At 34.5% G+C, this 22,367-nt stretch overlaps 2 protein-coding genes across 2 annotated transcripts; both read right to left on the bottom strand.

Annotated features, from left to right (window-relative positions):
• Positions 1-1,118: 1,118 nt before the first annotated feature.
• Positions 1,119-5,019, bottom strand: LOC129223330 (intracellular coagulation inhibitor 2-like). The gene is made up of 2 exons (XM_054857897.1): positions 3,893-5,019; positions 1,119-2,293 (listed from the first exon to the last, which is right to left on the bottom strand). The coding sequence occupies exons 1-2, from the start codon at positions 4,892-4,894 to the stop codon at positions 1,157-1,159; spliced, it is 2,139 nt and encodes a 712-aa protein (XP_054713872.1). The 5' UTR covers positions 4,895-5,019; the 3' UTR covers positions 1,119-1,156.
• A 4,441-nt stretch (positions 5,020-9,460) lies between these two features.
• LOC129223329 (intracellular coagulation inhibitor 1-like) lies at positions 9,461-15,525 on the bottom strand. Its single transcript, XM_054857896.1, is given in 6 exon segments — positions 9,461-9,654; positions 9,657-10,168; positions 10,170-10,239; positions 10,437-10,482; positions 10,484-10,513; positions 15,508-15,525. Coding segments are annotated over 6 exon segments (870 nt in total).
• Positions 15,526-22,367: the final 6,842 nt, after the last annotated feature.

Here is a 22,367-nt window from a genome sequence, read left to right as displayed (position 1 = left end):
CCTGATCTTTTTTGTGTAGGATGAATTTTTTTAAACCTTTCCAAATCAATTTTTGTTTTTAGGCAGTACTTGTTAATTTTATCAAAAAGCTAAAATGCAAATAAACCTTTTATTAATATAAATCGCAGACATTACTGAATTTTCGCTGTCAAATTTGTTAGTATACATGGGCTAATCACTGAAAAGGCTAAAAAACTGTTTTTGCTGATGGCTTAAACCAGAGCTGCCAAGTGCAACGAAAAAATCGTACTTTCTACGAATTACAGCTTTAAACTACGACGCTACGAATGCGGATCCAAAAACTGCGATTTTCGGATTTTTTAATTTATAATCCCAAAAACACCCCCCCCCCCCAAAAAAAAAACCGGTAAGTTCAGAAAATCAAACTTCTACACGTGTGCTGACGATCTTTGTACAGCAAACATCGCTTTTCGAAAGTTGCATGGTGAAAAGATGGATCGGTTTTTAGATCGCGACGCTGATCCAGTTATTGAATCTTCGGCAAAAAAGCGGAAAAACTGAAAAAAATCCATGAAGAATATATTTTTTAAAAAAAATTCCGTATTGATATTTTCTGTATCATACCTGAAAGTTGTTAAGTACTGTTTTTGTTCTTTATACTGTTGACACTTCATCAGTGTTTAAATCGGTGGCAGCGGCCATACCCCCCCCCCTCCCCGCAAAATGCTGCAACGCTTTTGGATTTTCAAAAGTTGGCAGCTCTGACTAAAACTAAGGTTTGACTAAAGGGGGCCCCGAAAGAGTATTTACTCTAGGGCCCTACGATACCTTATTCGGACCTGAGTATGTAGTGTTTCACAGACTTTTGTGACTTACGGTGTCCAAAAAATCATTTTATTAAATGTATATGAAAGCATTTCAAAGCTTGAAAGGTTGAGAACCCTTGATTTAATAGACGTAAAAGGAGGTAGTGAGGGGTCAGCACCATGTTTTTATTTGCGACACGAAATGACAGAAATTGTAAAGCACCGATATTCAATTTACTAAGTTTTTAAATAAAAAATCAAAAGTCTAGTTTTTTTAACAATAGTTAATCGAAATAAAGAGTTTTACACTCATTAGCTAAATTTTTGATTTCAGTTTTGCAGTAGCTTTCAAATCCAATATAGAGTTTGAAAGTCAGTTTCTTCCAAGATTATAACTCTTCGACTTTGCCCATGAAAAGAATGAGATTTGTTTTGGTATTATATATAACAAAAATGAAGGGATGATCTGCAATAAATTCAGGGTCGAATGATAATGAGTAACCAACGACAACAACTGCGGTAACAGCAGCAGCTTCACTTCCCTCTTCATTTACATCGAGAACAGCTTTATGCATTATTTCAGAAACTAAAAGGTTCTTGGAGTCGTTAATATTACCGAGATCGGCACCACACTGAAATACTTTATTCAAACCCAGTTTCTGAAAGTACTCTGTTAGGGGTTTCAAATACTCCAGTTTGAATTTAGGCAAAGCTACTTCGACTTTGGTACTGCGCATTTTCCGTTTCAAATCGTTGAGCATACTTGGTGTCAACTCACGCTCCAAACTTTCCAAGCCATCCATGGCGTTAGGCAACAGGACCACCATGGCAATTTCATTTCCTAAATATGGTAGTTGCAGAGCTTTGTAAGATTCGTTTTCTGTGTAAGAAAATTTAGCTTTCAAATGCATCATATTTACTTCTTTGGCGTCGTTCTTCTCACCGTGGTTGTAGAAGCATTGGAGATCAGTTGATTCCTTTGGAAATTCATGCAACCAGTTGCCTTTGAAATAAACTGCATTAAGAAGAACCATGACGGTCATTGGATCAAGCGAGTCCAACAAGCTCGAAATTTTGCCAGAAGTTTTTTCGTTGACCCATCTGTTGATCTCGTCTAGAACTTCTTTTTCGTTCTGGAAATCAACTTCTGCTATCTTGGCCTTAAATGAGTTACAAAGCAAGGATTTAAACTCATTTTTAACCTTGAAATCTGAATTACTCAGCAAGCAGTTGGCCATTGTCAGGGTATAATGCTCCGAACCATCTTCAATGGACGATAGAATGTTGCTTAATAACGTTGAAATGGTCTCATCCTCGATATTGGCGTGCTCGTATCCCAAAACAGATCTCATTTCTGCAGCTGTCTCGTTTTTGGCACCGCAAAATAGCATGGCCATAGCAGCAGAAACACTGATGGGTGAAAAAAACACGTTCTGCTTTTCGTTGGCAAGCAATCTGTACAAATTAACAGCCAAATAGTTGTTTGCTTCAGTGACTACTAGATCTTCTTGGGAAATCTGACGACCCTAAACAAGACAAATATTCAAAATGAACTTACTTTTAGGAGAAAATAAGTCTCTTAATGAAGTGTTTTAGAAAGCACTACATTCATTTACTCAAATAATTGCATATTCAATTCGTAACAATGTATTTAATGCTTTCCTTTAAAAGTAAAAAATAATACGAAGTATTTCCACTCGTCCTGTACCGTTTTATGTTTTAGCTATATAACAAAAACTGAACCGTTGTCGGTCTTTGCAAAGCTAATTTTAAATGAAAATTGATGTGTTTTAACTAACTGATAAAAATAAAACACAGCAGAAACTTAGCATTGAAGCCAGTAGGGAACCAAAGGCCTTAAAGCATTGCTTCTTCAGCTTTTCTCTCAGCTTTAACAGTAATTTATTTCATTTGAATAACAGAAACATGATCCCTATATTTGTTATTTCGGTATTCTATAGTTGAGGCAACTAGAGTCTGACAGCATTGTGAAGGCCAGCATCATAATCATAGCATTACGATGCTTCAAGGTATGGTTTGCGCCAGCTATGGTGTTATAATTAGATTTATATGACGTAAAGTAAATAAAACAGACGGTATAGTTTTATCACGTGACTATTTAAAAATAGACGAGTAAATCCTTATTGTCTTTGATGAAATTGCAAACCAATTTTTTCTGAATTTTGAACACACTTGTTTGTAATGTGAAATTATGTAGCATCTTACTTTGGAAGCTCTAATGAATATGTATCAAATTACTTAAAACTTTTCGTTGTGTTGCCGCTCATAGACAGCAAGCGGTTGCATGTACTACGACAGCTCTGGGATGGCGTTAGTCTGGGGCAAGAAACAATAACGTTCAATGACAAATATCTCAGAAGTGAAAAAATTAAAGCCATCATAAATTATTAATTTTTATTTCAAATAGTACAAAATACTTTTTTTCAACAATTAACAGAAATGTTCATATTAATTGGAGCACTTTTACAGAATTGTAAATTCGGGCAATCAATCCTTTAAAATTTTATCAATAAGTACTTATTAATTTGGAGACATATTGATTTCATTGTAACTAACATAATGCAGTGAAACTTCTATTAGTTGTCTTCCTTGCTTAAGTGTCAGTCGCATACCCAATGTATTTCAACGATGGGCCTGAGGACGCAGCATCCAAATCTGGCTATTATCTTTGTAATGGTATTGTATTGTGGATACATTTATGAAAAATGAATTATTATCCAATCGTGTATATGGTTGCATATATGCGATATAACTCTTATTTATTGTTTTTTAAAGCTATTTTTGAGTTTTTGTGCGTTTAATGTGCTGTAATAGTGCTAAATTTGACGTTTATTCCACCAATTTTTGTTCAAAAGTTCTCATTTGAAGTGTTGAAACACACATTCATGAACAGTTCTCATCTTCATTTCTAACTTGTTTTTCCTGGGGGTTCTAAGAGAGAAATTACCAAACTGACTCGTCATTTTTGGTAACTAATATTTGACGCTGATTTAGGCAAGCAATCGTTAAATGTCATCTAGCTTTGCAACAGTAGTATTGGTTCCAATGAGTGACGTTTAGTAAAGGTTTCACCGCTGTGTTACAAAACGTTTTCCACGCAGTTAGAGTTCATTAACTCTGCCCATGAAAAGAATTATATTGTTTCTCACATTATGTATGACGAAAAGAAATGGATGATCGACAATAAACTGGGGGCACATAAAATCACAGACTTGATCAACATCATGACGTGTAACTGCAGCAGCCTCGCTGCCTTCCTCATTTATTTCCAGAACAGCCTTGTGCACAACCTCAGAAAGAACAAGTTGTTTCGATTCGTTGATACCACCGAAGTCAGCTCCAATCTGAAATGTTTCACTCAATCCCAATCGCTTGAAATATTCCTTCAAGTCTTTCGAATATTCAAATTTAAATTTAGGGAGAGCTACATCGACTTCAGTATCGCACATCCTTTGCTTCAAGCTTTGCAAGAGACTGGGAGTCAGTTTCGATTCTAAATCTTCGATGCCGTTTCTGGAATTTGGGAGAAGTACCATCATTGAAATTTCTCCCCCTTTATAAGGTAATTGCAATGCTTGGAAAGTTTCTTTTTCTACGTAAGGAAAACTTTCTCTCAGGTGCATCATGTGGACTTGCTTAGCTTGATTTTCAATGCCGTTGTTGTAGAAGCGCTGGAGGTAAGTTCTCTTTTCTTGAAACTTGTGCTGCCATTTTCCTTTGAAGTACACAGCATTTAAAAGAATCAACACCGTTGATGTTCTAATGGTATCCAACATGCTGGTGATCTTGCCATTAGTCTTTTCTTTTGCCCATCCGTTTATTAGGTTGAGAACTTTCTCGGTTTCTTTCTGAAAATTAACTTCAAACAGCGTGGCTTGGAATGATTTCGTGAGAATCGACTTGTAATCCTCTTTAACTTTAAAATCTTCTTGACTCATCAAGGAATTGGCCATTGCTAGAACACAACCCACAGAGGACTTCTCAAAAGAAGATACCAATTTACCAAACGCTGCTGAAATGTTCCCATCCTCTAAACTGGCATGATCATATCCCAAAACAGATCTCATTTCTGCAGCAGTCTTGTTCCTTGATCCGCAAAAGAGCATGGCAAATCCAGTGGAGATACTGAAAGGGGAAAACAAGATATTGTGCTTCTCTTCAGCGAGTAGTTTGTACAAATTCACCGCCAAGTAGTTGCTCGCTTGGGCAAGTTTTGCTTCTTCTTGGTGAATCTTTTGATTCTAGAGAAAGATAAAACCGGTACTGAATTTATGAGCTCAATATATACACATTTCTTAGGTCGCATGTTATAATTTAAGTAATGATAATGATTCGCAAATAAAAATTTTATTTACATACATTCTGATGACATTATTTTGCATCATGCAAACTCGGAAACAATTCAAGCACTAATTTGAATGACGATTAATGTCATTAAATGGTTTGCGAGAATTAGTTGCATAACCCAACTACAGTAGGGGTAGTTTCATTATTGTGCAAGCTACGCAGATATCAACCACAGTATTTTGATGCTGCCTGGTTAGATTTGCCCCAACTATGGTTGATTTACGTAATCTTCAGAAACTGGAGTAAAATTAGATCAATATTTCCAAAACGCGATATTGTTTATAAAAATGGATTTCGCGGTCAAAATATCACCAAACTATCGTTTAATAAGTAATGTCATTGTCGTTTATTAATATTGATAAGGATTTAATAGTTATTGCCCAAAGTCTTTTGAGAGCTTTTAATGTTTGAAACGGACTTTTTAGAAAATTTATTATGGATCGCAAAATCGACCCTCAATCGAGATCCTAAAAATACCATTTGCAAAATTATTCATCATCATAATTATATATTATCTAATATTTGTATTATTTATATTTTTCTATCTATATATCTAATATTATACATCTTCGAAGATCATTTGCAAAATTATTCGTGTTCATTAGTATTTAAGTGCGTAAGTTGACACAATAATAGAATTCACACTGAAATGAGTTAATCGAATGGAATATCAAAAGCTATTTAAAAAAAAAAGGTCCACTTTTATTTATTTTTCCATGTAGTTTAATGTATTTTTATCTACATTTATTTATCTATCCATCTGCTAATTTATTGATTTCTATTTCGACTTCCTTTTCTACTAATTCATCTATATTCATTTTCTTTTAATAATTAAAACCATTTTAGTTTAAGATCTCTATCAAATTATATTTGTTTTAGGTGTGCTTAAATGCTTAATTTTATCCCAATAAATAAAGAGAATAGACCCTCATAACTAATACCTACAATTATTGAGGCAAGGAGAAGCACGGGGCTATAAGTAGACTTCTTCAAAGTTTCGATAGAGAGAATAAATGACGCGTTAAGTTCAAACTGTAGGTCAAGTCTGTACCTCGGAGCCATGCTAACGTAAGTCACTTAATAACTACTTCACAAGAAAGCCGGAAAACGTTTGCCTGCTGCATAAAAGGATGGAACTTGCACTCTTTTAACACTGGTCATTAATTACAAAGTTTTTTTTTTTTTTTTCAGAATTGCGTTCATATGGCTCGATGAGGAATAGGATTCTAATGCACTAATAGACTGAAAATCGCAATTTTTGGACTTACGCTAATATGGCTCTGAGATACAGAACTTTCATTGAAAGGTTTAGTTATATTATGCTGTTCAGCAGAGCCTACCAGCTATCAGAGCTACTGTTACCAACCCTTGCATATGAAAGTTTCTAATGCCACTTGTTCTTAATTAGCTCAAACTTTTTTATTTCGGTACTGACACACCTTAGCTTTTTAGGGCCGCAATTCAGTTTAGACTTGCGAATCCCAAATCTTTCTAGTCGTGAACACAAATAGAAAATTTTGTTGAACATCGACACATATTTTACAAACATAACAAAAACGTTAAAATTTCAAAAATAAAAATCAGAAAGTTTCGGGTTATAAGGAGCTCCTCGATGGATTAAAAAAAAAGTGAGCGCATGAATCAAAAAAAAAAAAAAAATAATAATAATAATAATAATAATAATAATAATTTGAATTTTGTCATCTTTTTTTAATTCAAATTATGTTTTTCGCAATCACGAGTGTGGGTGTGTAGGCGTGTGTGTTAGTGTGTGGGGGTATGTGTGTTTGTGTGTAGGGGTATGTGTATATGTGTAGGGGTATGTGTATGTGTGTGTAGGCATGTGTGTTTGTGTCTGTGTGCATGCATGAGTGTTGGTAGTTGTGTGTATGAGTGTTTGTGTGCGTGGGGGCGGGGTATGTGTATGTGTGTGTGTTGGCATATGTGTTTGTGTCTGTGTGCAGGCATGAATGTGTGGGTAGTTGTGCGTATGTGTGTGTGTATGTGTAGGTGTCTGTATGTATGCGTGTATGTGTTTGTGTGTGTGTGTGCGTGTGCGTAGTTTTGTATGTATGCGCGTGTGTGTAGTTGTGCACGTATGCGCGTGTGTGTAGGATATGGATGCAACCTGGAGACTGTTTTCGCTATAGGAGCAGCATCGTGAGGAGCCGGTCGACGGGTGATGCTGCAGAGGGTGCTGGCGGGAAAATAAAATGATAGCACATCAAAATAGTCAAATGAAAGCAATAAGCAATCGTGGTTGCTCAAAAAAACTTCGACAGAAGATGAAAAGTTTTAAACTTGACTTATATCGCTCAAAAGGTACAAATTTTCATTTCTGACCGAGAAATACGTATTATCATTCAACGTATTAAATGCCCGTTAGAAAATCTCTAGGAGGAATAAGCAACGCTTTATTGGAGGGTATACGCTACGATATACGACAGTCTAAGGCGTATACCTTTTGGTTTGTTTTAAAAAATAGCTTTCAATGAATTTATCTTCAATTTAATGATGCTGCAAAAATAGCGCCGTACTTAAAAAATTGCCCGTCAATATCTGATAGACATTAACATCATTTTATTTCGTATCGTTTATTTTTCACTTTAATGTATTTTTATTAACGTACTATTAATGTTAAGTTTATTTTACTTTACAGACAAAAATGCACATCCCCTGCTATATGGAATGTATTTTGTTTAAAATAAAACTTCTAAGTGACTATTTTCAACACTTTAATCAACTCCACTCTAAAGGTTCAGCGTATACTATTTTATTTTTTAATTTATGCCCAGTATACCTCCTGCTATTTTTACAAACTGGAAAAAATATGCATTTTTATGGCATGACTTCTAGTTGAATTAGCATGAACTTTACCGATAAGGGAACTCCATTTATGTAGATGTGTGGGTAAGACTGCGTGGGTCGAGTTACTCACCCAGCTGATACAGTCTGTGAACTATTTGATTTGCAGTTAAGAAAAGTAAAAGCTGAGGGCGGAAAACTCAAATTTCGCCATGGGGATTTTCAGTGGGAGTTGATAATGGCAAACGATTTCTACTTCAGTTTAACTGGTGAATTCCGTTTTAGAAATGAAGATCTTAGAACTCGAGAGATTCTATAAATGACGTGCATGAAAAATTTGAGATATAATTTCTTATATAAGGAAGAGTGTGGGGTTAGTAAACATTCCGACACTTATTTACTTTCAATTTTTCAGGGAGAAAAAATCATGTTTTTAATGGGTTGTTTTATTTAATTGGCGTATGTGCAATACTACTTTTATAACATTCTTTTATAACTACAGTACATAGTATCAAGGTCGCCCATATAGGGGGGCAAGGGGGGCTCGAGCCCCCCCCCCCTTAGATATTAGAACTACCTTGCTTTTAGTACAACATTTCTTCTCCAGCCATTAATGAATAATTTATTACAGATGTCAAATATAACTGAAATTGGTTTCTATGGGGAGAAGATTCTGCTGAACCATCGAGAAAATATTTGAGCCCCCCCTTAAAACTTTGCATATGGGCGCCCATGCATAGTATCTTAAACTATTTGGCGGATCTATTTCCCCAAACAAATCAATTAAACACAAAATGACAGCAAAAGACGTCCCCCCCCCCCCAGAGTGCATTAAGATGTGAAATAAGACAGACATTGCCAAAAAAAAAAAAAAAACAGTACTTATGTAACCTAGAATAATTACTTCTGAAATGGGGTACTAAAAATGCACCAGAGATTTTTAAATGTACAAAAAAAATAGATACACAAAATCGATGTAGAAGAATAAGTTTCTCTTTCTTGAGAAGAAAGAAAAACTCATTTTAAATTATTTTAGAAAATTAGTAATGCTTAAACTATTTGTTAAAGATGTTCGCTTTACACTTAAAACTGTGGGTTACAAATAGTATCTTTTTGGGGTGAAACACTTGCAGCACCAGTGGCAACCGGAAAAAACGGCACACTTCAAGTGCCATTTTTGAGCGCACTAAACGACGCACTTAAGGAACGGCCTGTGGTGCTACAAGTAACCTAAAGGTAAACTAATAGGTGCTATATGGAACTCGCAGTTGTAATTTTGTAGGAACTGTTTATCTGAGAGTCAGTTTTACGTCATATTACCTTATTTTTTTTTACTTTTAAATGTCATAGGAATTTTTATTTTTCGGTTATAACTGATTCGTGACCAAAAGATGGTTCATTAAAAAGCGAATTTATTCTGGACTTCTAAATACAACGATTGTATGACAATGAATCAAATAATACAAAAAGTATCATAATGGAAAAATGGCGTAGTTATTCTCGCAGTGAATTAAATCTCGTTAAGGAAGGCTTCGGGCCATTACGATTGCAGTTGCAGCAGAAGCTTCACACCCCTCCTCATTCGCATCCACGACAGCTTTGTGCACGATTTTGGACACAAATATGCCTTTGACATCGGTTATGCCATCAAATTAACCATCTAGCTCGAAGAATTTCTCCAGCCCTATCTTCTGGAAGTATTCTTTCAGGGACATTCCAAACGAAACTTGGGCAAAGAAACGGACACCTTCCTTCCACGCACATCAGTCTTAGTATCTTGGAGGAAAGAGGCCCTCAGCTTTCTTTCCAAATACCTCAAGCCGTTCAAAGCATGAGGACACAGGATCATCATGGCCACTTCCTCTTCTCTATAAGGCAGCTGCAAGGCTTTGAAAGTTTTGCCCTTCATATAAAGAAAATCGTCCTTCAATTCCATCATGTCTACTTGTGTCTTTTTCTTCTCGTTTCCTTTGTTGTAAAATGTCTGCTTGGTAGTGAGGTTCGCATCAAATTGCCGCAACCAGTTTCCTTTGAAATAAACAGCGTTCAACAGCACCATGACCGTTGCAGGACTCAGCTTGTCCAACAACTCGGAGATCATCTTTTGGGTTTTATCGCTAACCCAGTCGTTGATTTGCTTTAGTACTTTCTGCGTCTCTGAGGCGAAATCGACTTCCAGCATGAAAGTCTTAAAAGTTTCAACGACGGTAGACTTAAAAGTGTTCTTCTACGAAGCTCCTGTCACTAAGTACTGAGTTTGCACAAGACAAGACATAATCAGCTTGCTTCTGTTCCAAATCTATTCAAAATTTTTCAATACGACGAAGCCAAGACACTAGCTTCAAGATTTGCAATGTGGTATCCGAGGGCATCGCAGCACAATTCTTCCAAGAAAAAGATGTGTGATTCCAAGTGAAGATTCAGTGAAGATTCATTGAAGTTCTTCATTGAAGAACTTCATGTGGCATTGAGAGGACATTGAAGAACTTCAATGAAAAAGTTCTTCAGTGCCCATATATAGCATGGCCATTGCAGTGGACAAACGAAAAAGGGGAGAAGAACACATTTTTTTCCTTCTTCACCGAGCAATTTCATGAGCTCAAAGGTCACGTGATTATTGGCTTTCGCAAGAGATGGGACGTCAGCGTATAAGCAAATGAATATATAAGGGCGCTAGGCATCTAAGTGGGCGAAAACAGATTGATCTTTTGTACATACATACATATATACAGTCGACTCCCGATACAAAGCGATTCGACTTACGCGAAATGGCTATAGCGCGAATTTTTCACGAACAACGAATTTTGGAGCTAAAGCGAATTTCTCGCTCACAACACGAAAATATTTGAAAGGAATTATGGTGCTAAATGTCTGCTTCGTTATTGACTAAGTATTGACTTCGTGAGTGCACTTCCATCCTTTTAGCATCACTGACTGCGCAAGTTCTCACACACCGCACTAGTCAAAACATCAGTTTATTAGTGAAGATGAAAAAAAAAAAAAAAAACGAACTGATGTGTGCATCACATGGCTTCCTTTTGCTCCAATTTAATGTCATTTTCTCATTATTGGCAGTTTTAATGTGAATCAATAGTTTACTCTCTAAATATCAACAGCAGTGGCCAAATTGAAACCGGATTTTAAAAAAAGAAAAAAATAATAAAATCACCAAATTTGTCGCTAATTTGGCGACTAAATTTGGCTACCAAAAGGTTGGCGTTATATCGCCAAGTGTCCGCCAAATTATAACAGTACTTGTGTTTACATTGAAATTAAAAATGATTTCCCCCTAAAAGGGGCAAAACACTCCCTTAGGAGCATCCGAATGAAACCAAAAAGAGAGGTGCACAACTAGACCCCACTAGGAGTCTACGTACCAAATTTCAACTTTCTAGGACATTCCGTTCTTGTGAGTTATGCGACCTACATACACACATACGCACATACATACGTACATACAGACGTCACGAGAAAACTCGTAATTAACTCGGGGATCGTCAAAATGGATATTTCGGGTGTGTGTACGTTCTTAGGCACCTGTTCACGTGTGGTCGAGTAGAAACAAAAACTCAACATTCATTCGGGGTGAGCAAAATGGAAATTAAGGCCGATTTTTGAGTGAATTTTTTTTCGCGAATACAATACTTCCTTTTTCGTAAAAGGAAGTAAAAAAGCGAAAGGTTGCGACAATTCAAGAAAGGGTAAAGATTCTTGATACGCTTGAACATTCAAAAGTAGATCGAAAGTAGCAAGTGCAAATAAAATTCCAGAAAAGGCAATCCGTATAAGTTCAGAATTTAGTTTTAATATGAAGCTCGCAGATTAGTGTCGAAGCAAAATGCAAGTAGTATGAAATGGGACGCTGCTCTTATATTGTGGATTGTAGAGACCCTGAAAGAGGGGTGGGTCTAACCATAATGTAACCATTATGAAAATATTATAATAGCAAATGCCAATCGACTCTATCTTACTACTATTATATATGCGAAAGTTTGTCTGGATGTATGGATGTTTGTTACTCTTTCACGCAAAAACTACTGAACGGATTTTGATGAAACTTTACAATAATATAGCTTATGCATCAGAATAACATATAGGGTAGTTTTCGTCCCGTTATGGGGGGGGGGGGCAATAAAATACAATTTTCGTGTAAATTTTCTAATATAGGGATGAAAAAATACTTGCACATATTTACATTATATGTCCATCGAAAGCTCTGATTTTTCTGCTGAAGATGGCACCTGTTCGAAATTTCTAAGTAGAATAAAAAACGAGCTATGAGCTTTTTAGATAGATGTTCGAAGGCTTTCCTCAACTCAATACAATATTTAGTGTATCATCTCAACTCCCTGTCGATTGCGACAATTGTTGTATTGTTGACTATCTTTGCTTTTCGTGATTGTTCAAGGCTTTTCTCAAGTCAAATCTTGAAGTAAGATTTTTGCACAAGATTGGCAAATAATACATGATTTGGCTGATGATTTTCCATTTAAACGGAACTTTAATGTAATTAATGGTTTTTATTATTATTTATGCTGATTGAACGCTTACTCATTATCCAGTCATCCAGCAGATCGCCAAAATTTTTGCTGTTTTTGAAGTCGAAGACTACGTCATAATGTTTCTCAGCTTTCACCATGTAAACAAAATATCGCCAATCAAAGAATCTTTAAAAAACTTTTTTTACTGTGTTAAATAATCCAGCAACAAAATTAGGCAAATCCATAAACAGCACAAAAACTTCCATTAATTTTCCTTTTTGCACAATTTCAAACAATCGCCAAATTTTACTACTTATTTTGGAAACATTTCGGATGAAACTCTTTAGCGGCATTTTATGGTGACCAAAAGTATCTCAGCATCTGGCGATAATATCTCTGTAAAGAAAATTAATATATCGTTTTACAAAGTAAGGAAAGAATGGGGGAGCATCATCGAAGGTACCCCGAAACGACTTTCGCAAATTCGGTAAAATCGCACCAAGAGCCACAATGATTGAAATTTCCCGAAATAACTAAAGCAAGTATAAGGGGATTACGAGCGCAGCTACTTTTTTTTAAATCAATTCGTACTTCATTAGCCATACAGAGAAGGTTTTAGACTCCATGTTAAAAAAAAGTATCAACAGATTAATCTTTTTAAACATGAGAAGATTAATTTCATGTTTTGGAAATTTATTTATGCTTAAATATAGTGCTTTCGTTTCTAAATCAATACTATTTTGTTTTTTATACATATTGCTATTTTAGATTTATGGGAAAGGAAGAAACTCGATTTTTAATCACGGTCAAAAAGATGTGTTTTAAATTCTTTCACTTAAAACAGAAAACAAAAGCAAGTAACGATTTTTTCTTATAATTATTACTGATCCAGGCAACGCCGGGTATTTTTGCTAATTTAAAAACATTTTAGAATAACGGTCTGATATACTTATAAATGTAACTATAATTGTATGAACTGTAAACTAGTATTATAGTGCAGCGCTTTTATTATAGTGTTGCAACATAATGTACGAACCGTATCGTTTTATTGCATGTCCTCGCATTCATCACTGATTTTGTGCATCACACCAGTATTCTATGTTGAATAATGCAGCTTTTTAAAAAATACAGAAAAAATTCAGCTCTTAATGTAAAAAATGGTAATACATAGTTAATAAATGGCCTAAAACAAGTTTGAAAGGTACAAACGTGTCTAAAATAATTGGGTATGTTAATGAAAAATCATATACAATGCATTTTTCTACAACGCGAAATTCCGACTTACGCGAAGATTCTTGGAACGCATTCCTCGCGCAAGACAAGGGATTCGACTGTAAATGCACTATATGACCAAAAGTATTAACAAAAGTTAAATCTACTATTCATTTAGGGGACCAGCAACAAATTGAGGAAACAAAGAAAGGTTTTTGATCATTTTTCGTTGTAGATAGCTGGGAATAAGCTATAAATTACAGAAATAAGTAAAAACCTAAGCATTTCTTTCAAAAAATGCAAAATTTTTTTTGAAGGTTTTCGGCTCATATCACGCAGAGTGTTCCGTTAAATGTTACTAAACTTTTAGAATATTTGACAGAGTATTAGCGAAACATAATAATAAAATTTAAAGTTAAAATACTAAAAATTTAATGAAATATGAACGTTTAAAGCAATTTTTCACTGTGCATGCGCGAAAGATAGCAATTTAAAACCCTCATAATCGGAAGTCCAGATATATCCTACATCTCATAAAAAAATTACACTTATATATCTTTAAAATCTAAAATGTTATCAGCGATCCGTTCAAATAATCCGTTCTTATCATGGATCATTCAGCAACGATAGCGGGAAACTGTCGCCAGTTTGTGAACGACCCCTTACCATTCGTCGCTTATCCAAGAATTATAGAAATTCGGTTCAACGAAATTTAAAAAACAGAATCATACTTTTAACTGAAGCAGGAGTGATAGTAAACTCAAGTAAAATCTTCTAAAGTTTGTGCGAAACTTTCTGAAACTACCAGAAAGCTCAACCCACTCCACCAACCCCATAAAAACTCTTCAAATATGCATACAAAATCATTGATAAAAGTTTTTTTTCCTAATAATGTTTCAGTTTTAGAATGTGCGGTTAGCTCAAAATTCCCGGAAACGGCAACCCAAAGTTTTCGGATTACAAACACTCCTGAACTGATGATTACTTTTCAGATACAGAAGTAACAGTCTGAAACTGTTAATTTGTATAATTTTTGATTCATTGGATTAAAGTACAGGGTGTCTTTTAATTAACCTAAAACTTTAAACTGAAACAACACAAGAATCGGTGCAGATAGCAGTGTAAAACGCTTTTTTTTTTGAACTGAACATCGAAAAGCAAACTAAGTTTTCAAAATGAAAACCTTCAGAGGTGATACAGTGGCGCAACCTAGTCACGAAGTCATCAGTAACTCCTTAAAATGTTTTTCTTTAACACTAGCAAATGAGCCAGTTATGAACTTCTTGGGGCTATTGAGGTCAGTCTTATTCTTATTGTACACTAAGTCTTTCATGTGACCCCAAAGATAGAAGTCGCGCGGATTCATATCCGGTGAATACGATTGCCAACCATCAGGATGGTTGTTCGGGTATTGGTAAGCAATAACCCTGGTTCCAAACACACTGTTAATAGTGTGCTAAACACTCTAGAAAGCAAAAAAAAAGTATTTTGATCATTGAATATATGGGTTTCGGTTGAGTATCGCACTTTGGGGGACATTTTCGTATTGGCGTGAAAGTTTCCTTTTATACCTTCCGCCACTGCATTAATCAGTAGCGCCATGTAGTGACGCTCAGCAAAGTTATTTCATTTTAAAGCTGTAGGTAAATTACAGGGTGCTCACCTGGGGGGGGGATCATGGCGCAGAATGCGAATTAAAATTTTTAGGGGGTGGTGTTTTGACAAAGATTTTTCTCATTGGGGGGGGAGCTCTTGTTTCTTTTGGGGGTCTTTGTAGTTTTTAGGGTGATTCTTGCTCTTAGGGGTGGCACCCCTGTAAATTAAAAGACAACCTTATGTAAGGTTGTATGTACCTTATGTACATTTAGGGTTACCTTACATAAGGTACCCATAAAGGTACCTTATGTAAGGTAACCCTAAAGTAAATTAAAAGACCCTTAACATTTATGTGTTGTGACGCAAGTTTATTTATTGCAATAAAGGTGACTATATTTTAAATGAAATAAAAAAAGTACATAATGAGGCAGTGAGAAAGAAGCAAAGGGATGTAAGTAGAAAATTAAAAACTTGGAGAAATTTAGAGATAACCAGTACAAGGGTAGGTAAACAATTTCTCCTCTTCTCTGTCTTGGGGGCAAGAAATAGTACAAGTAGCCCTGGTGGGTGCTGTTATAGAGCATGATTTTCAAAAAAAAAAAAAAATAATAATCAATGAAAGCCCACCCAACTTGGGACCTTATCTTTAACTCGTTTTACAGAAAACTTGAAAATGTCCCCTTACACCCCTTCGCTTCTCACTGCCTCATATACATTACATTCGGCTCCTACAAAAATTATTGAATGAAGTATAATGAGTGAAATAAATTATAAAATCATGCCCATAAAATTAGTGAAAAAATTATCATAAATGATGTAATTTTCATCGTGTTGCCCTTTATAGAACGAAATCCCAGATAAGTTTAATTTTGCTTACTGGTTGGATGGAAAATGACTGACAACATCTATGTCTAATAGTTCGAAAATTCAATGTCATTCCATTAAATTTGCAAAAAAGATAGCATTACAAGTTGTGTTAAATATTAAAATTTTAAAATAAATAAATAAAAATGAAAATGTTAACAATTTTAAACAAATTTTATTTTGCACATTTATGTACATTTCTTAATAGTATATAATTTTCAGAAATATGACACAATAAGCTCAAGTATTCATTCTTACAGCTACAACTAGCCTACTTTAAAGCTCTGTCATTTGGGGGCACACAGTACTACTCACAAGAAGCTCTTAAAGCCTACTTAAACTAAATACATAAAGTTTTGTTATACGTAACAACTTTCTGTATAACACAACAGTCCTTCCAATTCACATAGCAATAGAGATTTTAAAGGTTACATGATGAAAACAGTTTACAGAGAAATCTTTTGTTTCTTTTGAGGACAGAGTTTTATAATAATGATCAGAATTAATAGTTTACTATACAAGACAAGCATAATTAAGAATATACCAGCTTGATAAAAAAAAGGCTAGAAAATAATAATAGAAATTATGACCATAAGAAAGAGTTCTGAAAATAAATTTGATCAGCAATTTGAAAAAAAAAAAAAAAATCAAAATTCAAGAGGAAAAAATCTCGGGCCTTCTGATATTGTGAAAAACAAACGATTTCATCGTAGTTCTTCATCTTCTTCTTTTTTTAGAAGCATTACAAGAAAATTAAAGATTTTTTTTTTTTACCACCAATATTTTTTTTTTAATACCACCAAGCTTTAACAGTTGTACATTAAAAAAATATATATTCTTTAGTTTTGGATGTTTGTTACGTTTGATAAGTAACCAGTACCACAGGTAGATCAAAAAACTTAACATGAGAACTGTCTTAAAATATAATTATAATCTTATGTGGCTTTGAATTTCACTTCAGAAAATGCATATGCACAAATAATCATAAATGCATTTAAAAAAAATAGTTTGCACCATGTTTCCAAGGAGATTTTTCTGGAAACGGAAAATAGAGACGGATTTGCTAACTTGCATTTTCAACCCAGAAACAGCTTAAGGCTGCTCTTCAGTGGGAAAGAAAAACCATCTCGCTTGAAAATGGGCCTTTTCTTTAAACGAAAGCAGTGTACATCAGTGAAGTGATTGACACTTCAACAACCAATAGAACGAGCGGTGGCCGATGAAAGTGTGGATCATGTGACCTGTCACATTTTGCAAGGGGACAGACCGGACGCTCCCCTGCTGTGCAGAGTAGTCGAAGGAGGTAATAGCTGACGGCGAAATGAAACCGCAGCTTTTTACAGACCCTTCCAAGGAAATTCTAGTTCTTTCCCTCTTGAGTCTTGACTACATAGGTAAAAGAAAAATAACTCAGTGTAAAAGGCGCGGCATTTTGCAATCCCGCTTGTGATATTAATTTATTTGCATTCGCACTAAAATTAATTTTTGAAACGAAGATTTTTTCCCCCATTAATACGGTTCCTGATCTCATCTAGGAAAAATTAACGAATGAATGAATATTTGCAATAAATTTATAAATTCGTTTTATTTTTAGAAAAATGTTCGTTATTGAAAATTGATAATATCAAAAAAGGAAGGAAAAAAAAAGATAGCCTGCATGACCACACTGAATTTTAACGAAATGAACTCCAAATTCTAACCAAAAAATATTCTTTAAAAATGGATGATCCTACTTAATAAATTTGAAAAATCGAGTGCCGAATAAAAGTGGGGACTAACTAGTTATCGGTTGGCGAAATTCTTTCACTTCCTCTGCCTGTTTGCCACTCTCCCCAACCCCATCCGAGTTAGCAGAAAACATTCTTAAAAATGAAACTAGATCCTCTTTGCATAGTTAATACTTGATTGTACAATAAACATTAATGCCACTAATTAGTTACATTAACCTTTATTTGAACTGATAATATTTATATTTTAGTGCTAAATTAAATACTACTTTGTTGGTTAGTTACCTGTTTTACAAATGTAGTGGCGACTAGAAAAAAATGTGGCTACTATAAATACCTTTTCTCACCACTGGTGACCAGAAAATTCCCCTAATCTTTATCTTTGAATCCTTTTCTTTTTGAAAAAATATTTATTTATTTATCTAAGTACTATATGCAGATGAGAAGGCTACGATAGCATTTCTCAAGGGGTTGTTATGGTGAAAGTTCTTTCAAATTGAGCATAACAACGGCAAAGTCGCGGACGGCTACGGATAAGGATTTCCTGAATTTGAAAAATTAAAGATTTTTCTCTGATCTTTGTATGCAAGGGTGCTCACCCTGCTCCAAGCTCAAAGGCAAAAATCACTTTTTCCCCCACTCTCAATGTTTGTAAACTATCTTGCGTTGAAATTTTGCAATAAAACTAAACCTAGCACTTTTAGAGTCTCAGATTCCCAGTTACTAAATTCGGCAAAATACATGAGGTATTACATGCACTATATGACCAAAAGTATTGGGACACTTTCAAAAATTCACAATTTTACGGATTTCTCAAAAAATAAAAGACCAATTGCTCTCTGCTCTGTAATTTTTTTCTCATGAAAAGTATACTCCAGACGTCAAATCCAATAACAATTAAGTCTGCTATTCATTTAGGGGACCAGCAACAAATAATCTGTTCTTATCATGAATCACTCTATAGCGATGGCAGGAAAGTGTTGCCAGTTTGCTAACAATTCCTTACCATTCGTCGCCTATCCTAGAATTATAGAAATTCGGCTCATTAGATTGCTGATAACTTTTTAAAATTTAAAGAAATTGCGGTGGAATTTTTTTCATGGATTGTAGGATGTATCTGAGCTTTGAATTATGAACGTTATAAATTGCTATCTTTCGTGTCTGCGCAGTGAAAAATTAATAGCTTTAACTGTTCATATTTCAACAAATTTTCAATATTTTAACTTCAAATTTTATTATTATGTTTCTCTAAAATGCTGTCAAATATTTTAAAAGTTTAGTAACGTTTGACGAAATACTCTGCGTAATATAAGGCGAAAACCTTCAAAAAAATTTTGCATTTTTGAAAGAAATGCTTATATTTCCATGGGTATAAGAGATACTTTCACAAAAATATAAAAATAAGTTTTTGATAGATTTTTAACTCATTTCTGAAAATTATAGCTTATTCCCAGCAATTTGCAATGAAAAATTATCAAAAAACTTTTTTACTCAATTTGTTGTCGGTCCCCTAAATGAATAGCAGACTTAATTTTTATTGGAAAATGACAACTAGAGTATACATTTTATGCGAAACAAATTATAGAGCAATTGGACTATTATTTCTCGAGAAATCCCTAAACATGTGAATTTTTGAAAGTGTCCCAATGCTTTTGGTCATATAGTGTATATAGTGCTTCTACTTCAACACATTGAGCTTTTATTAAAATTTTCTAATAAGTCTTGTGAGTGTCTGATCCTCGTTAGTTGTCATAATAAATATTAAGGGTTGTACTTTTTCTCAGGAGGCACGAAAATATTACCTACATGTATATCTGCCTGAAAAAAAAAAAAAAAAAAATCTCGAAATACTTAGATGAAAAAAAATCTCAACGCCTCGCTCTGCCAGATTTTAAAGTTTTTATCGCTCTGCCTCGTTTTCATGCATCTTGCATTTAATGAATCAATAATAAAAAATAAAAAAAGGGCAAGAAACAGATTTGCAGGAAATACATAAAGTTGAAACAAAAATGAAAATGAACAGCTTACATTTAGGAAAGCAATTATAGGTACAAGTAAGGGTTCACAATTAAAAAAAAAACAAACAAGACAAACTTTTTCTTTTAAGTTCTGTGTTACGCACTTCTGTGCCGAAAAATTATCGTATCCTGTCTTCAGTCACAGAATAAAATGAATGTTCTAATCCAATGATTATCAAGTAATTTTCATTCGTATAGAACAAAAATCTTTTTTGAGATCCCACATTTTCCATTCTATTGACTCCTAGTAATATGTAAATACAGCGAGAGAAAGGATTTAGCTTCTTGTTTAGGAGAGGGAACCATTTCTATATTTAATTAACATGATCTTTATCGTAAGCATACTATTTACTCAGAAATACTCCCTATTTTCCCAAGCACTCTGTTTGAGGGCTATGCCTTTTAATTTTCTCGAAAATAAAAATTTTCAAAATGCACTTTTAGACGATCTCTGGTAGTATTTGGAAGTAAGTAAGAGGTCCTGTGATCTTCCACCAGCAAATTTTTGAACTTGAAACGCCAAAAACACAATTTCAGGTTCTTCAATTCTGTTAGGAAACGGGGAGTTCGGAAGCTTTCCCCGGAATTTTTCGAAATAGTCTAAAAACGCAGTCTTAGTGTGATGTTGGGGGGGGGGGGGGGGGGGGGGGGGGGAGGCAAAATTTTTAAAGTGTTATAAACATGATTGTAGGCCATCTTTAATAACGTTGGGGACATGCAGGTTTTTGAAATCCAAAAATGCAATTTTAGACGACTTTTTTTTTTTTTTATGGTCAAAGAAGGACTTTTCACAAACTCCCTTCCCGAAATTTTTTGAAATTAAAGCCATAAAAACGAAATTTAAGACGATCTTTAATGATGTTTTTTTTAAGGGGGGGGGGGGGGTGCTTATGTGACCTGAAAACCTTTATGCCTGTAATTAATTTTTTCTACATTGTATTAAAATGCTGATCTAGCTTCTGAGAATGAAAATAGAAAACAGTGAAAACTTGTAACCCCCATTCTATATTGTTCACATTTTAGTTAGCTTTGTCGGCAACATAAGGCTGAAAACGTCATTAAAACTAATACATACAATGCTTAGTAATTCTACCACGGTGTGTTTTTTACATTAACTGAATTATATTAAATTGCTAATATATTTTTCATGATTTTCTATGTGTTTAATGAGTATGTTGGTGTACGGAATGTTTTCCGCAATTGAATTTTCCACCTCCCAAACCTTCTAAAGAAATTTGACGAGTCTGGCTCTTAAAGACACAAATAATTTTCAAAAATGTTTGTTGAGCTGTGGAAAGCACTTTATGTGTGTACCATTTGTAGTAACATAAAACACATGTAAAACGATGCAAAATACCCAGTATCTGGAATACGATTTAATCTATATATAAAAATATTTTTCTACTGGAAGGGAAAAATGTCAACTTTTCGCATTCGACAGCATTGTAACAATGTTCATTATATTGTAAATAAACAATTTGACTCAGAAATATTCCTTTCAAATCTATTTCTTTTCAAACCACAAATTTGAAAAAAAGCAGATGTTGCGAATTTAACAGCTAATAGCACGCATCTACATGGATTCACTTTCAAAAGCACTTGATTCTTCACGAAAGCCTTATAGGAAAAGAGGAAAGAAGAAAGGACGTCCAGCGGAGGTCATTGAGGGGAACTAATGAGAGGGTAATAAATCTTACACCCCATTAGCACTTACCCCTTAAGTCTGTGCTTACCCCTCAAAAAGGGGAGGTTTCTAATAAAGGGCGGGGCGAATGCAAAAAGTGAACGTATTTTGAAATTTTTTTCAATAGTTAGAACATGATATTTGTTTAAAAAATGGTCGCATTATTTCAAACAAGATCTCAAAAGAGAGCTGGAAATATTTTGCGTGTCAGGGCGTTCTTAAAATTTCGATAGCACGAGTTGCAGATGTTTTACAGAGCGAAATGTCCAACAGTACCTCGTTTTCGAAGAAATTCATTTTTTCTCGAATTTTAAAAAATCGGAGAATGGACACATCAAAAAAGTAAAAACTAAAAGAAACAGACATGGTCTTGAAAAATACTCAGAAAAAAAACCGGATCCGAAAACTTCACAGGAATTTGTAAAACAAGCTCCAACTTTCTCCGTAGGTTAACATTAGATCCGAATCTTTCAGACTCTCAGTGAAGAGCACCCTTAAACACAGGAATCTCAAGAAAAAGCTGGTTTGTAATGTCATTCGTAACAAAAAGTTATCTACTACTTCAAGTTCATTCACATTTTATCAGCAAAGAAGATTTGGAAAACAAAGGAAAACTGGAAGATAAAATTCGAATTTATGACCATAAAAAATGAGGTAGCCACTAAGCTCTGGAACTGGAGTGGCATCTCTTTGAACCGTAAAATTTCCCTATCAGTAATGATTTTCGACTTTTCTGCCATATTTTCCCCTTCATCTTATATTTTCATCGCAATAGAACCCTTCTTTGAATAAATCAATTCATTACGAAAAATAAAATTTAACTTTAAGTTAACACAAGTACTAAC

The sequence above is a fragment of the Uloborus diversus genome, chromosome 5, assembly GCF_026930045.1.
Source record: "Uloborus diversus isolate 005 chromosome 5, Udiv.v.3.1, whole genome shotgun sequence".
Classification (NCBI taxonomy): domain Eukaryota; kingdom Metazoa; phylum Arthropoda; class Arachnida; order Araneae; family Uloboridae; genus Uloborus; species Uloborus diversus.
Note: the sequence above shows the minus strand (reverse complement) of the source record. Positions and strands in the feature narration are given on the sequence as shown.